The sequence below is a fragment of the Mchenga conophoros genome, linkage group LG18 (assembly GCF_057382185.1).
Source record: "Mchenga conophoros isolate Kocher_MC1m ecotype Shallow Benthic linkage group LG18, M_conophoros_male_GT1.1, whole genome shotgun sequence".
Classification (NCBI taxonomy): domain Eukaryota; kingdom Metazoa; phylum Chordata; class Actinopteri; order Cichliformes; family Cichlidae; genus Mchenga; species Mchenga conophoros.
In genome coordinates, this window is record NC_140543.1 from 12,602,338 (window position 1) to 12,620,393 (window position 18,056).

At 38.3% G+C, this 18,056-nt stretch overlaps 1 protein-coding gene across 3 annotated transcripts in view; it reads left to right on the forward strand.

Annotated features, from left to right (window-relative positions):
- The window catches only part of LOC146553326 (netrin-G1-like), a 64,595-nt gene extending 48,073 nt beyond the window's left edge, over positions 1–16,522 (forward strand). For 2 of the 3 annotated variants that reach the window (XM_085254978.1, XM_085254976.1), the window contains exons 4-7: positions 4,919–5,091; positions 9,117–9,143; positions 10,333–10,377; positions 15,884–16,522. In XM_085254978.1, the coding sequence (XP_085111104.1) occupies positions 4,919–5,091; positions 9,117–9,143; positions 10,333–10,377; positions 15,884–16,122 (484 nt within the window). In that variant the 3' untranslated portion in view covers positions 16,123–16,522. The remainder of the gene's footprint in view (positions 1–4,918; positions 5,092–9,116; positions 9,144–10,332; positions 10,378–15,883) is intronic. The other variant, XM_085254979.1, reaches the window with a different exon arrangement.
- Positions 16,523–18,056: the final 1,534 nt, after the last annotated feature.

Genomic DNA, 18,056 nt, shown 5'->3' on the forward strand with positions numbered 1-18,056 from the left:
CAGTTTATATCCTAACTATGTAGAAGTGTTAGTTTGCATGCAACCACAGTAAATTATATCATTTCAAGAATCCAAGTTGAACCAGCTACAACAAGGCACATCGCACATTAACACATTAACATGAAATAATATTTATAGCAGCAACAAATTAATTGAAGTGGTAAAAGAAAAAAAAGGGCTTCCAGCTTCCTCCTACAGTCCTGCTATTAAGTTAATTAGTGATTCAAAATTGGCTATAGGTGTGAATGGGACTGTAAATGGTCTGTCCCTCTGTGTTAGCACTGTGATGGAATGGGATCTGTGGAGGGTATATCCTGTCTCTTGCCCTGTGACAGCCGTGATAGACTCATTAGATAAATAACTAAGACGGATCGATGGATGGATGGACCTAAGATAAAAAAGTAAGATGTGAAATAAGTTAGAAACAGAGAGTTTGTAGCATTTAAGCTTTATGTAGCTTTTTGGTAGACATGGATTTGGTGATTTATTAATCTGCTAACAGTAAAATATTACTGGAACAAGTTTATATATAACCAACATCTTCTTTAATGTCAGTGGTCTGCACACATGTTCCTGCACACCAGCACACTTGATTGACTGGACCTATGTTCAGGCTAAAGTTAGCAGCGCTATCCTGGGAATTATAAAAGGTAAAGGCCAGACTCAGTGCACCAGCAGACCTTTTCAACATGGAAAATTTGTAGGAAAAGTATATATGTTACTAATAATATTGATTCTGTCCTAATAAAGTGCTTCAGAAAACATAAATTGCAGACAGGTTTCTCTTTCATCTTAACTGTATCTTGAAAGTGCCGTTAAACTAATGCAGAAAATGTAATCTCACAAAATGATTTTTTTAAGTCTGTTTCCATTGCACTTTGTCACTTCTTACTTTTATTTGTTCAATAACACATCAACTTTGCCTTTCACACAAACCTGAAAGATTTTTTTTATAAAGTGAATATAAAAAGAGCTAGATCAAGATGCACTTAGAGAGCCCGCAGTAACCAATGAGACCTTGAAACCATGACAGCTAAATTGAATTTGTCACCCATCAATTATATCAATTAGCTTATATAGCTTGTCAAAAGGAAAAAAGAAGTATATATTTTTTCAGATTCAGACCAGTGCAGAAGCAAAACATTATGTTCCTCGAGTGCCCACTTGAGGCTGGCTCCACAAGCCAACTGTGGTCACTTTGACCTCTTTAAGTGGATATCTAGTCTTAGATCGAAAGTGACAATAATTTAAGGAACTAACTCAAGGAATTCAATCACTTGACCATGATTGTATTGCATTTTAAAGGGAATTATCTAATATGATTCTTTAAGGTAACGTTCCTAACAGACTGTCCAAGAAGTCAATTTTGGGGGTGGAATTACATTTTTATTATTCATGTTAATAAGCACAAATTAGTAGGTACCTAGTGTGATGCCTCTTTTCTCAACTAAGATTTCTTGTTATTAAAATGTTTGAAATGTTTTCTTAAATGAAATTGTAATAAAAATATAATTTTTATCAAAATAGTTTATTACAGTGGTTTATTAGTCAGTGCTGCTTCACAATAATACGTTTATATAACTGTAGAAAACAGCAGTAATTACAGGTATTTGTCTGAAGTAAAACTACACTCTAGTAGATAAATTAATGGGGGGTTTTTTCCGTTTGGAAAATCCAATTTGACGGTTAGCAACAAAAATGTAATAAAGGGAAATGAAAAAAGAAAGAAAAACTATAATAAAAACAAAAAGAAAGTTTCTCTAACCTGCCAGTTCAGGCTCTCTATTTAACTTAAGTTCTGTACTTCTCTCTTGTCTTGAATCAGTGATGCTAGAAGCTGTCACAGGGAAGAAAAGCTGTGTTAGACATAGTGAGCCTGTCAACACAGTGCCAAGCAGCTAGGAGAAGCCAAGGTTAGGCAGCAGCCAGAGGAGAAGAAAAGGCACTTCTGCTGTCTACTCGAGAGTATCAACAGAAAATAAACCAAAAATCCATCTTGCTTAATAATTTGCTAATTGCATGAGCAGGCAGCAAATTTAGTTGGAATCAAGATCCGTATGTCTCTTTATTTTCCACATGTAGCAAAAATTAGCAGTATTATAATGTCTTCTTTTTTAATGTCAAGATTAAAGACTCCTTTTGCTTTATTTTGTTTTGTTTTGTTGACAGCAGTAGTAGGATGAAACATCTATTCCACCCTGTTAAATCTGCAGTGTTGCTCCTTTTAAATTACCACATTTTAAAAAATTTTCTTTCTTTGCACAGCAGCAGTCAGCTGTTTTGGCATTTGAAATAGAGTTCATTGTTACTTTGTTGCATAATTGACTGATGGGAAGATTTTAATATTTTAGTGCTAGTTACCTGTTTGTGTCATTTGTATTTATTGAGATGCTCATGTTGTAATTGTTTAATAATCCCCTCACTGCAGACAAAACACGCCTATATCAGTACTGAACCAGCAATTATAAAATGTGTTTTTATAGTGTTTTGAGCTCAATAGGTTGGAATTACAGGGGACCGCTTTCCTCTTGTGGCCAAAACCATTTATTAAAAAATAAAATTCTCTGATTTCAATATGACATTGCCAGTGGCAAAAGCGTCACATCCCCAAGCTCCCCCGAGTCCACATCCTCTACTCTATCAGCCTGCTAGCTGCACCGGTTGGGCCTGATGATCCAGATTTTGCTGGTTTTTAATTAAGTGGAAGGTCAAATCTCATCGCTCTTGACTTCAGGGAGCTGATGCTGTCTGCATGGCAGAAGAGCTACACCCAGTCATTAATTTTATGAAGCGGGGACTTTAATTGATTAAAAAGTTAAGGACTATAGGGAATGCGTGGTAAGAGGCACTAGTATTTCATTGCTGTGATTGTCGTCCAATATTCATCGCAATTTATAATGGTTGCTAATGAGGAAAGATGATTTGTGTGCGTGCATTTAGACACAGATAGATAGATAGATAGATAGATAGATAGATAGATAGATAGATAGATAGATAGATAGATAGATAGATAGATAGATAGATAGATAGATAGAGACTTTTTCTATTCAATTCGGTTTTATCTATACACAGCCAAATCACAACAGTCAGTCACCTCGAGGCACTTTATATATTGTAAGGTAAAGCCCCTGCAATAATACAAAGATGATCCCCTTTGAGCAAGCACTTTGGAGGCAGTGGAAAGGCAAAACTCCCCTTTAACAGGAAGAATCCTCCAGCAGAAGCAGTCACAAGGATGTGACGACATCAATGTCACGATGTCACACAAGTCACGATGGTTTGGGGGAGAGGGGAGGGAGACAGGACAAAGACATGTGAGAACCAGAGATGAATAAAAACTACTAAAGTTGTGTATAAACGCAGCATGAGTGAAAAAGTATGAGAGAAGGAGAAACACTCACGCATCATGGAAAGCCCCAGTAGCCCAAGTAATGTAGCATAACTAGGGTTGGATTCAGGGTCAGTTTATCCAATTGTCATTGTACATACTGTAAGTAAAAAAGGAAAGTCTAAATCCTAGTTTTAAAATAGTTCTGATATTATTGTGCTGATGGTTATTTAATGTCCTGTTTTTATCTAAATTCTACTATTATTTTATGTAAAGTACACTTTTGAGCTTCTTTTGTTGGTATTGATTGAAGTAGGCCATGGCAGAAATAGTTTGAGAACCGCTCCTTTAAAGCTTATTCACTGACTCTCTAATTCTGTTTAACAGCAATACCAGACGGGGTCTAGTTTCCTTTGTTTCCCGCAGTTATCTATCATTAAAGTGAGATGTCACAGTAAGGCCAGAAAGTCAATTAGAACAGATGTATTTCAGATTGCTGCTGCTATTTCTTTGTCTCATGTTCAGCGGTGATTATAGGAAACAGATACCCAGATCCTGACTCTCAAATGAGAGAAATCTTCCCTCGGAAGCACATTGTAAAAACAAACATAGGCATGATGTGAAACCATGAGCTGACCAAACCTCTGGGGAGGTCTCCCGTGTCAGATTCACTCAATGGCCTGCATCCCAGCTGTTTCTGTATCAGTGCCCTCCTCCTTACAAGATCTGAGGTCACTAGCTGTAACCTTTTACCCTCATGGGACTGAAATCAAATAAAGGGAATTATATTTGGAACACTTACTATATGAAACTGTATTATCTCATTTGGCGACAAAAACAGCTTGTTCTGCCTCGGGTAGAGCTCTTTCCTTGGAGTTAACACAAATGGAAAAAAGGTTATATTCTAAGTGTACGTAGTTTACTGTCTGCTCATTCAGGTTGTTTAGAAACACTCAGAGGAGACTCAAATTGCAAACAGCTTGTTCTTTTTCAGCAAGCATAGGCGCATGCTTCTTCCATGTGGTCAGAAGGGAGGTGGATTTGGAGCGCCTGAAAGCCATCCGCCCTTTTCTCTTCTCCTGTCAGGAGAATCTGTCAGCTCTGCCACAGTTCGGTCTAATAAACCAGCTTTGCCAACTGGTAGGGTTTCCTGCCTGGAAGCTCCCTTGCCAAATAACTTTGAAGAGAAAGAAAAAAGGAGTATTCTCTGGCTGCCCAGCTTCTCTTTATTGTATCATCTCTCTATCAGATCCCTGCTTTGTGCTCAATTAGCGAATCTTACAGAGTGCCTTTCATTTAGAGCAAGAGTGGCAAAAGTGACCTTATTCGCATTGCCGTTCTCTCCGCAGGGGCAGTAACAAATGAGGCCTTGTTTTTTTTAAAGGAGAGCATAATGAAGCTTTGTGGAGGAACGATCCAAGTCAGATAACCCACCAGGATTTTAATTTACCACTGTCAAAAACTTTGAAAGCTGCAAAAAAACATACCGAGGGCAGGGTATGCATATTCCCTCCAGAAAGTATTGATTCAATGGATGCAGAATGATGCCTATTCATGTCTCTGTCTTTTGTTGTTATTCTTGTGTCTCAGGTGCAAGTGTAACCTGCATGCCAACAGCTGTGTGTTTGACAAGGGGAAGCTGGGCTGTGAGTGTGAACACAACACCACAGGGCCAGACTGCAGCCGCTGTAAGAAGCACTACCATGGAAGAGCCTGGAGTGTGGGGTCCTACCTCCCTATACCCAAAGGAACTGCAAATATATGTAAGTACGGAAGCGCTTGTAATGCTATGTGGACAAGCACTGGCCATGCAGCTAATTTGCAAGTGGCTGGCAGCACATTGTTTCCACTCTTGCTGCTTGTTACCAATAAAGGGAGCCACAATGAAACATCTTTTTTCATTCTCTTTGAGAGCTTATTCTGCCTCTTTATGATTTCAGCTCTTTGCCACTGCACTGCATTTTTGCCAGATGCTGTTTGTAGCCCAGTTTTTTGACTATGTTTTCTAATGCATTGTAGATTTAACAAACTGCATACTGAGGACTTGCATGTCACATCATATTTGACAATGATCAGTAGTATAACTTGTATTTTTGACATTTGAGGTGAAACTCGTTAAAAGACCCATGTTTACATTGTGACAAGCTGACTGGTGAATAGCTGGGTATTCCAAGAGTGCACAGCCTTTCAACATAGTTTACTCAAATCATTTGTCAAGAGAAATTACAACATATTAGTTATAAACACAAAAACATTAAAATATGAAAAAAAATTCATAAATAAAAAGGGTGAGCTTTCATTTATTCAATATTCATTTCATGTAAAGTCAAATAATATAAGCTTTTTTTGTGTTTTCACAAAAAAACAATCAAACTCAATTGTCTCAATTTATTAGAATAAATGATGTACAGCTTTCCAAATGTATGTCTATTTAAACATTCGGTAGATTACCAAGAATTACTTGGTAAAGTGTGGTGTGGTTTGGAGCAGATCAGCTTTTGGCACTTTAAAAGCGGTCTTTGGCTCATCTGTATTTCTGGGTCATTTGTTTCTTATCTGTCTTGACAATACCTGGTTCAAGTCTGGCAAGTTGGCTGGTTAGTCAAGCACAGTAATCTGAAGGTCAGCAAACCATTTGGTAGTAGCTTTGGTGGTGTGGGTAGATGTTTGGTACTGCTGGGAAAGGAAATCAGCATCAAGCTCTTGATAATACTAGATGCACTAGTATTTGTTCTCGCTAATGATTTTTTTCAGATCCTATAATTTTCTTATTTTGATATTGTATTAAATTGCTACTTATAAATAATTTTAAAGTATTTCCAAGTAGTTAGCAAAGCCAGTATAGAAAAAATATAGAAAAATACAGCGGAAAAAAAACCCTGTTCACATTCATGTTTTGTCAGACAATAACCAGATGGGCGACTCAGTCCAAACATGTGACATATGGATGTATGTGTATGTAAAGGATTCATCGGTGTCACATTTAAACATACTGAGTAAGTCTCCATTTTTCAGTGTGAAGGGTTAATGTTGGGAAGGGGAAAGCTCCTGAGCAGGTCACAGACAGCTTTCTCCTGTCTGACAAACGTAAGGCATACTATAGCGAGCTTTAACAGAGAACTTTAATCTCTCTGTGTCTAATATTACTGCAGCCAGCAAGTCAAGGCACTGACACCAAAGGACACCTTGTCCATATCTCTGCATCTGACGGAATAGAAGTATTTTGTGCCCTGGGATGCGAACGCAATGGGATCACTGACTCAAATTCAATGTAACCTGTTAGTCTTAGGGTCACTGGCATCACTGGTAACCTATTTTCTGTATTTCATTCATTTAGTATTCACAGTTAAATAAGTGTCAATAGTCCTCCTACAGTAGTAACACTTTAACATTGAATTTGTTATTGCTACCTCAACTCCATGACAAGTGTGAATTTGGTATCTCTGAGGCAGAAGGTGCTCTTTTGCATTATCCCCATTATAATCTTGGACTGGAGTTGAGTCACATTTATCAAATCCCATGCCTGAGGCAGGGGGCTCATTGCTTCAATAAATCTAATACAGCCACGCAGGGATATGGTGGTAGACGGCCAGGCAAGGCCAGATGGTGGAAGATCTAGCCCTCTGGTCCCCCATTCGCTCTGATTCAGCCTCCAGTCAGAAACACTCTCATAGCAGCCGTCTGCTGGGATTGACAGCAAGTTCTTCAGATGTTCAGTTTGATTGTCTCACTTGAATTCTCAGACATCGTGTTATGATTAGATTTGTACAGAGATATGGTATTGCTATCGATCCGCTGTGTTGGTAAATTTGTGCAGTAACACTAGTTTTCTTGCTCTTCTAAGGGAAATTTCTCATTGATGGATTGGATGATTATTCGTTCATTAGAATTTTTTTATCAGTCTCCTGTTTGCATGTATGCACGCTAAGCTGTGTGCACGCACACGCATGACATACACGCTCACGCACCACACTCGATTGTGTGTGGGAGTCTGTTTGTGGGAACATTTGTGAACTCTAAGGAGATATTGCTGGATTTACCCCTACACCTCCTCTGTGTTATGAATCTCCTGGCAATGTGGTGCTCACTGTCAGATTGACAGGGTGTTATTAAAAAATCCAACACTTGGCCGCATCTGCACTGAACTGATGAAACCAAGGTCTACCCATATCAAAAGCAATATTAGCAGTTGTTTGGAAGTGGCATAAAATGCAATAATGTTGCACATGGTAGTGACGTAACAATATTGGTCCCCCAGGTGTTGAACGAACACACTTTAGTCTTGAATGATTCTTATTTCTAAGCTTGGGTCCAATAATATGCCTTTACCTATTATGTGAAGCTCATTTTTCCCATGAGGATATTAAACATACAGCCCTTATATTACCACAAATATGTGGAACATGCGAAATGTAATTACGATTTAATAGCTTTCATCTGTCATCAAGTCTTCCTCTTTAATCTCGGAAGTCATTTATCTCACCGCTAGGAACAGGGCAGGGTCTATTACATATTCAAAACCACTGTACATGCAGATATATGGACATACGTGACCCTTCATCTAATAAATTTTAGCCCAAAATGGTGCACTGAGTTGCTAGGGGCCATAGCTGTCAGCAGCAGAAAGACTGAGAGTGATTCAAATCCATGATTTTCTGAAGTAAATAGCTCTGTGTGTGTGTGTGTGTGTGTGTGTGTGTGTGTGTGTGTGTGTGTGTGTGTAGGTGGTGGTGGTGGGGGAAAAGGGGTGTTGTCTGTAAGTTGCCTTCAGAGCAGAAGAGGAATCACTTCAAGAATTATGTTGACAGTTCACTTTGCAAAGAGCGTCAACTCATCTTGTGTTCCAAAGCAGGTTCAGAGGTTAAGGCAGGTTGGGTCTGAGAGTTTGATCAGACTGTAGAATGTGCTTTGGCTTCAAAGGGCAATATTGTTTGCCCTCCATTTCTCACATAAAGCTATGAGTGAGAAATTGCAGCCTAAATGTGCTTTTTGCAAATTGGAGCTCAGAATCTCTGATTTTCCGTTTTTTTCAACAGTTGTTGTAACAGGTAATTTAGTGATGAATAGGCTGCAAACAATATTAAAACCCCCAGTGAAACATAATCACGTGACGCAAAGTGATAAAGCTTGTGAAAGGCATCCAAAATTGCACTAATCCTGGAGTCACATTTGCTTGGTGATAAATATCACACAAAGATGGTGAATCCACAGCCAGATCGAAACACACATGGATTGTCAGGTTGTCATTGTTTGCAAATGTGTGTTTTGTTTTAAGACAGTTGAAGGTAATTTTTTGTTGTTCTTCTTCCCCAGTGTGTTTAATGAGCTACATATTAGGAAGTTCCACGAACCTGACAATGAAAGACGATTACAGCAACTAGCATTTGTAGATGACGTTTGATGTGTTGATTCATTCATTCAAAGATGATATTGAAAAACGGTGAACATAAGCCAAAAGCAGATGAGAGAGAAAAACTCTGTTTATTGAAAACATGAATGAAACTGCTGATGACAAGACTTTTTCAATAGAGTTTTGATTCGGTTGACATTTTGTTGCCAGCAGGCCTGTTATTATCATCAGAAGAAGGCGGAGTGGTCAGGTTCTCTTTAGAGCAATACAGTAGCTGCTGCTAATCAGCGAATGCACTGGAGATCAATGTGATAAGTGCTGGTGTTTTGTTTTTTGTTTTTTCAAAGTAAATAGCACCATCAACAATATTTTCTCTCACGAGTAAAAAGAAATGAGTCAATGCATTAATGATACATTATTTCCTTGCTCTTTCCGCAGGTATTCCCAGTAATCACGGACCAGTGCGTAAGTTGATCAGGCTTTTTTATTGGCATGCTGACTAATATTTTCCTCCCTCAGTCATGGCTAACTCTTGTTTGACTGATGATGTTGTGTGAGAAATTGTGCTGTACGTTGCCATTACCATTGATCAGCATGTTTTCCACAGTGGGGAAAAAAATCCATCCTACCAGGGCACTCATGTAGAATTGAATCCTAATACCCTACGTCTATTGAGGGGGTGAAACGATGCATGGCGTGAGGTTGAGTTTCTCCAGTGTAGTTCTAATAATGATCACTGACATAAAAGTAAGAGTGTTTGAAAACTTTAGAGTTTATCCTACTAATAAAAATTTAACCTTTTAACATTCCTCTAATTTATTTCAAACCTTTTCCACATTCCAGCAGTTTTTCATATTTCATGCTGCCGGTTTTCATAGTTTGAAATGATTGTTTTGCCATATTAAATAAAAAACAATGTGCATTAATTCCCATATGGCACTAAATCAGTTACACTTCTTTAAATTAAGCTATCAAATTTCTGGGTTTTAATTATACCATAAGCCAGTCTGAATAATCTTTGAGGTTTAAAACAAATTCAGATCTTAAGATTTGCCATATTCATTACTTTAAGCTATGCATAAATTGGATTGGTGGTTAGAAATATTATGTATATTTGGTAGCTATTATGTGAAAACTTGCAAAATAATGGTAACAATTGATACATCTTGGTACTGGCGAGTTTATAAAATATGGTGGAAGTCCCGAGTGTCTGGCCAGTGTATCAGAATGATTTTTCCTTTCCAAACTAGAATATTTGTTCTAAGCGCACAGACAGATATTTGCCCTAAAGAAAGGAAAACCTTTTTTTTTTTTTAAATGAAGGTGTGGTTCCAGCCATGCTTCCCTCTGCATGTTGATGCCTGAAGGTGTCTCCACATACTGGATAACAAAAGCAGCTACCATGCATACACATTGCTATCTTTGTACTGTGGAAAATTCATTTAAGCTGCATGCACACTATTCTACATTAAGCAATTTACTACTCCAAATGTATGGCAGGAATCTTCTGGAAAATTGGACATATCTTTGGCCTGATAAAGGTCATTATTGTAAAAACCAGCAACTATGCATGCTGTCCCTGTGCTTTAACTAAATAACAGCATGACTTATTTGACAGCCAGTGTAATACATAACCTTTCCCATTTTTACACAGATCGGGCAAATGCTTCATCTCTTGGTGTTGCAAATCGTAATCAAGGTAGGCTTATTGGCTTTGTAACTTCAGCATGACATTACCCATAGATAAAAAATTATCGACTGGTTATTGATTGACCGTTTGGAAAAAAACAAAAGTGTAATGTAGAATATGCAAATTCTTGTGTGCAGTAGGTTGTCTTCCCAAAGCCCCAATGCTTTCATCCTGCATGCAAACAAACACACGCTGGTCCTTACAAGGCAGACCTTTTGTTGTGAGAACACTGCAGGGAATGGACCACATGCCTCATGATCACCGAGTCCACAGCCTTCTAACCCCTTTGATCATGCCCTTTTTTTAATTACCCAGTACGTTCTCTAGGGGTGCACCCTTTCTGCCACGTTCTGAAAGGAAAAAAATGAAGAAGAAGAAAAAACAGGGAGAAAAAAGAGGAGAAGGAGAAGGAAGGAGAGAATAGGCTCCAGGGGGGGTTTATGTAGATTGATCTCCAGCTATCTCCAGATAATCCTCAAACCCAGATTTTCTGTGTAGTGTGTGTTAAGTCACATCTGCACCACTGCTCTCACAACCAGGAGAGAAAAAAATTAAAAGAAGACTTTGAGGATTTCCACAATTAAGATGGGGAGGGGGGTTCCCTCTTTTTTTTCTTTTTCTGGATTTGTAAAACTGTGTATGAGATTAAACAATAATCTAATCTTTCTGCCGTCAAAAAATAATTAAATGAAACTGGCCATTAAACAACAACTCCATCAAGAATTTTCTAAATCAAACGTGACATCTTTAAATGGATTATGTTACTCCACCAGTAGTTTGAAGCAGACAATGTTTTGAGTAATTATTTAGAAAATTATCTGTTAATTTTCTGTTGATTTGTGATATATAAAACTAAAACCTTAACCTGAACACCCGCTGATTTAATTGCTCTTAAGTGTAAATAGCATTTACAACAAACCAGTCTGGACTATAATAATGGGTATATAGTTGACCTAATACGCACTTCTGTTGTTTGCGAAGACCCAATAAAAAGCAAAACACACAAAAAAATCAACTAACAAACTACATTAGCAGAGGTTTCTCCCGTGTTTCCCGTGTGCTAAGCTAAACTGGTAGCATGTTAGCTGCATTGAAGTATAGCATATCAACATAAAAGTGATAGCCTTGTCCTCATCATACTGTCGGCCCAGAAGTAACTAAGCACATATACTAAAATTTTCTTAAATGCAACTTTCAGATCTTGCAGTTTTGAGTTGACAAGCAGTAACAACTGCAACATTCGAGTAAAAGGAAAATCATGCACTTTCTGTCTTCAGATCCTCACCACCTTCAAGTGCTACTGTACAACTGACAGTTTATATTGAACTTCAGAGCGCTGAGTTACTGACTAATGATGAAGCCTTCATGCTAATACGATAACTGGGGATATGGCTGAATGAAAGTTTCAGCTTTCACTGACATCATGGCAAAAGATATTGACTGAGTGTAATTGAAACAACAGTATTCTGTCTCCAGGCAGATAATAAGATCCTGTATCTGACAACTGTCTCCAGGTAAAGTCAATTACCTGTACGAATCCATAGTTATAGAGACATTTTAAAAAATATTAAATGCATAACTGTGAATGAATATATTTTAAACTTTAATTAAATACAGGGGCATTTTGTTTCTGCAGGGTAGTCTTTTTAAAAAATTGGATCTTAAACTTTATGACTCACTTTCAGTCATCATGAGCAAACCTCATTCATGTAATAAACCCGATTGGCTGGTACAGACAGATGTATGTAACAAGATTGGATGTTCAATAGAATACACCTCCACTACATGACATATCTAGATCTTTAATTAAAAGAGTGACACTAGCTACAGTGTGATCCAGCTTATCGATTTGTGCCTTTTAACTTATCGTGCTGTGATTTTCGGTATCTCAGACACTTCAGCTGCGGAGTATGTGAGGACATCAAGAGTTCACAGAGATGAGAGGATAAAAGAACTGTCTGAGTGTGCTTTTGGACAAACAGACTACAATCTCCTTTTAAAAAACAGAAAAGAAGGATGAATAAGTCCAAAGTGTCACAACCACAATAGACTCAATGTATCCACAATAGTCTAATCCAGTTGTAGCACAATGCAATTGCTTTAAATTGTGTCACAATTGCAATTCCACAAACAACAATGGGAAACATAATTCAGGTGTTTGTCCTTCCTGTCACTTCTGTGCTGTTGCTTTGGTAAATGTTCTCCATGTTGCTTCGTGCAGCACCAAAACCCCAGAGTGGCTCTGTCATAACAGTTATATTGCTAAAATGTCACACATGTGACAGAGGTGTGAGGTGCACATATGTCTCCCGCAGAGTACGCCGGTCCTTGGGTACGACTGGAATTGCTGTGTCTTCACTTGCACAAGCCCAAGAGTGAATGATGTCACACAGGGTAAATTTGTAGACCCACTGCATTAAAAAAGGGGGGGGGATTTTTAATGTCTTCTGGAGGGTGCTTTACAAAGGCTGAAAAATAGCCCTTTAATGTTTTCATTAATTCCTCCGAGCCAGACTGAAGACTACAAATTTTAAGCTAAGAGCTGGTGTGGCATACAGTGAGGAATCTCTACAGGGACGCTCCCTACAGTGTCCCACGGTGTCCTTTCAGATTCCATTATTCTTACATGGGAAAGGCTCATCTATGTAAATTGAAGATAGAAGGAGGACCAGCTCTGCCAAATTTCCCACATTATTACTGTGCTGCCAGCATCCGCTCCATTGCCTATTGACTAAGAGATGCATATGTGCCACTGGATGGGTTTGAAGCAGGAGGACAGTTTAACTTTCACTGCCAGTGCACTTATTTAATGTGTCACTTAAAAAAGTAAACTACATAACAATCTAGCTCAGGAAATTTAAACTACCCATAATAATGAATTTCTCATTCACATCTTCCGATTCAAAAGACACTTTTCTCTCATGGAAGATGGTGTGATACCTAGTGTTAGTAAACCACATCTAATAGCAGGTCTTGAATAAATATTCATGTCAGGAATTATTTTAGATTATATGATCTTGCTGCTTCAGATTGCAGGCCTGGAGAGACTGGGTGCATTTGTTGTCTTTATAGAATATTTCTTGATATAACTTGACAACTATTATCACCACAGGGGAGAACTGAGTAATAGATTTACTCTAATGTTTGTCCAATAGTTTAAAAAATATTGGGTATATACGAAGACTTCATGATAAAAGTATTAGTCACTTCAGCGATAGCAGAAGAGCTGAGAAAATAAATACGATTTATTCTTTAAAAAAAAAAAGTAAGTAATTTAACAAACGTTCCACACCCCAATTTTAAACCTAGGGAGCACTCTGGGTTGAGGGCTGGGGTGGATGTAAGCCAATCTGTTCTTCTTCTGTACACGGTTATGTGAAATGTATTGCATCCAGGTAGTTTACTTTGTGGATGTTGTATTCTACCATGCTTGGTTTGCTGTCCTTTGTTACTATAATACAACCAACTGAGAAAGTTTTCATTTCACTTTAGATAACAAAAAAATAATAATTAATTTATAGCGTAAAGCATCTTTTGTCACGACAGCACAACAAAGACAGAACAGTCTTAAGCCTCTGCATAAGCAAACTAATTGGTTTTACAGATGCTTTTAGAGAGGTAATGGTCCTGAGGGTCTGCTGGAGGATACACAGATTATCCTTCGGCCACAGGCAACAATGTTAATGTGTTGACTAAACTACTGAGACTTGAAGTGTTTTCCAAAACACACTGAGCAGGTGTTTGCATTAGCTGTTAGAATTTTTATTTTTTTAACTGACTAGAAATCACTGATTGGGGAATTGCGAGAGGGCCATTAATGTTTGCGCCCACTCTGGACCCATAATTCATGAGTCCATTCCCACCACACCTGGTTAAAATATCTCCCCAGTCATATTTGTCCCTTCTTTGAGAGCAACAACTACAACATTGTTCCCACGTGGTGGTCCAGTCAGTCAGTTTCACACAACAGAAAGACACGATTAATGCATTGACATTTGATTGGCAACCTATTTAGTTATGAAATGGTTGTAATCTGAAAGTCCCACAACATTCAAGCCGTGTACAGAGACTGGATTTGCCAAAGGCCCATTTTATTATTAATTAGTTTAGTTTGTTTATTGCATTTACATATATCTACATGTAAATTATATTCCTGTCTCATGTGTTACTTAGCTTATGTGTCATGCTTTGTCTTGCCCTGTCCTTGTCTCTATTTCAGAAAAAAACTTTTGCATACAGTAACAAACTTACTATTAAAATAAAGGGTTTGACTACCATATTTGCTTGTTTAGTGCCACTGTTATTGACGCTTTAAATAAAAGCACAGAAAGGCCATTAAACATAACAAGGCTAACACAAAACAAGTCTGGAGACTGTTCAAAGAAGATGTAGACATGTCAGGAAAAGCAGATCTACCAGAAGCATCATTTCCAACACTTCATCGCAAAGTTATTGAAAATCCTATATTAAAGATAAAACCCTGTGTCCACAGCTGGAATTTCCATTTAAAGTGCATAACAGCAGTGGTGTCTATGTGCAGTGGGTGGGAATATTATTAAGTTAAATGCAATACCAATGCCTTCTTAATCGGTTTTGGCATGAGCAATGATTATTTGTTGAGTTTATTCTGATGCATGAGCCACATTACTGAAAACCAAAAATGTGATTACTATTTATGCAAGGAGAGATATCCAATTACACTGAAATCTCTTGGCAAATATTACCTCTTCCAGGATTTCACCTCTGCAAGCAGAGAGGCTTCCTGGGATAATTGAGTTGTGAGTTTTTGTCTGGAAATGTGGATATTAACTTATGTAGTCCTAATCAGTCTACATCAAAACAAAGAAATGTTTGTTAGCCGGTAAAACTCCAGCCACTGATATTACATCCTTCTTCTGACAATGTTGTATTGCTTGCTGTAAGGTTAACTACAGAGAAGAAAATAACAGCTACTGGTGAAATACCTGGAAATGCTCATTTGCATATGAAAGGTTGTGGTGATGTGATGGAGCCAGGTATCCATCCCGTGTCTTCTCCTCTTTCTGTTCTCTTCACCTCAGCACAGAGGGGCTGTTTCACAATACTCTGGCATCCTTTGATTCTCAAATAATTAAATTCACCTCATCAGAGCCATGGTTTGCTTGCTCTTTTGTTTTGCCAGAATTATTTGCTATAAAGTCCCTTTGGCGCTACTAAAAATATCCATGAATCCATACAATGTCTGTGTTCCTTTGTTAAGTATTTTCAGAGGCTGTTGGCAGCATTATATTCTTTTAATATGTACCCTTGCTGTCGGTGTCCTCTTCCTTTTTTTGCACACTTTCTGAAGTCCTTGGCTTTACCCTCTCTAATGTGTCAGCTGTGATCTAAGGACACAGAGCAGTACAGACAGGACAGGAAGAGGCAGCTTGTGCCCCGTGAACCTGCCTGTTGATGTTCTCTGCCGCCCTATCACTGAGTGATCTATTAATCACGCTTTCCTGTCTCCCCTGCCCTTTCTGCTTTGTCTGTGCAGCTCGGGTGTGTGACAACGCGATGCTGCGCTGTCAGAACGGCGGCACGTGCCACCACCATCAACGCTGCCATTGCTCCCCCGGCTTCACGGGCATCCTGTGCGAGAGAACTCGCTGCCAGGGTCCAGGAGACTGCGATGACCAATTGTCTGGACAGGCCTCGCTCCATCATCGCCCCACAGGCCGCCACCACACTCTTACCCTTGTAGTGTTCCCGCTATTATTCGTTTCCCTTTGCTGAGGGACCTGAACCAAATCCTCAACCAAAACATGAAATGCTGAGAATGAACACTCAACCTTAAGGACATGAAGAACAAAGAATGTGTGGACAATGTGCTGAGCAGACAATATAAGCAACTCTTTTTTGTATATCCAAGGCCACAGTGGTGGATGGCAGTGTTATTAGCGCAAATGGCTGTGCACTGATGTGTTATACTGAATGATAGAAGGATTTATGAAAGGTCTGGTGAAATCACTGCTGTCTTATAACTTCCCAGAGGAAACGGTTGGAGCCTTTGCTTTGTGATCTTGTCATTGGCTTATACTTCAATAAAGGCAGACTGGATACTCCACTCAGATAAAGATACCCACATCCTGAGAGCAAACTGTATAAAACTAGACACATGATTTCTAAGTATCATCTGAAGTTTAAAAAAAAAAAAGTATATATATATATATATATATATATATATATATATATATATATATATATAATAGTGTGGACGGGACTAAAATCATGTTGCCTCACTGCCTCCTTCCTTACTTGCTACCATCTTCTCTCCTTTCCTCTTTTCCCTCACTTTCTCCTTCATGTGCTTTGGTGACCCTGGTGATTTTACTTTGCGGAAGGGCGTCTGTTGTTTTGCCAAAAGCTGCACATGCGTTTTCAATTCCCTAAAAGTACCAATCTAGTATGTTTTTTTTTTTTTTTTTTTTAAGAGGCTTTGTAGTCATGCTTGAACTCACCTGTATGGGGGGAAAAAAGGTGTAACATACTGTAACTGTATTTAATTTTGTATAAAACAGATATTTTCATGACTACGCAAAAAAAAAAGATGTATTACTTGTTTTCTATTGCTGGCGACCTGTCATATAGTAGATGTGGACTATGAGTGCGTAAGGAGTTTTGGTTGTATTATTTCTTTGCTTGTGTGGCACATGGTTCTCTTCATGGTTTGAGAACTGCTGTCAAAACTATGTTTACATTCCCACTTACACAATACACTTCCACCAAAGCGAAAAAGCGAAACATGTCTTTGTGTTGTTGTTGAACAATGGTAACATTATTAGAAACAACATATGTAGAGTTACGGGTTTATTGTTTCTAGATAGGTGCAAACCAATGACAATAGATGAATGTCATTATAAAGGATTTTAAACTCAACAGCAGTTGCTGATAATAATATCAGTTAACGCGTAACTCCCTGGTTCTTTGTCCATGGCTGGTTATTTTACTGTGTTGTGACACGCTCTTGTTGTGCTCATGAAACATGGGAGAATGAAAAGAAACTCAAGACAAAATCCCATCAATTTTATGTAAATTTAACAAGAAGATTCAAAGAAAAGGAGATTGCTCCGCTGTCACAGAGGTTGTTCAGCTCAAGTCTGTAATCAGATCTAATCCTTGAATCAAATGGGAAGAGGGGACGTTTTTCTGAGCTAGTGCGACTGAAAGCCTGCATCCTGCTGTGGCAGCCACCACAAAGCTACACGTTGAGGAAATGAGCTTTAATTCATGCAGGGTCAATGAATAGAAATTAAGATGCATCCCACTGGGTGACATATTGAGCACTGAGACCAATTTCATTTGAGAGATTAATTGTACTCCCAAAGGTTGTCATGAAACATCTAATTGTGCTAGAGTCTATTATAAGTGCCTCTCATTAAATTACTATCTATGATAAGAGTTGCAAATGCCTTTTTTGACAGACTCTTGCTTATAAAGCGTCCTTTGAGAACCAACACAGGGTATTTGAAAAAGGCTAATTCACTATATGTAATCACTAGAAAGGTATGGGTGTATTTTATTTAGCAAGGTTTAAAGTTTTGGAAGAGAAAAAACAAAATCTTTTGCTTAGAATTTCTGATGCAGAAAACACTAACAGACTTATCAGTTATTCAGAAAATGAGTCAGCAGCAGCAGGTTTGGTCTACACCCGACTGTATTAAAAAGGC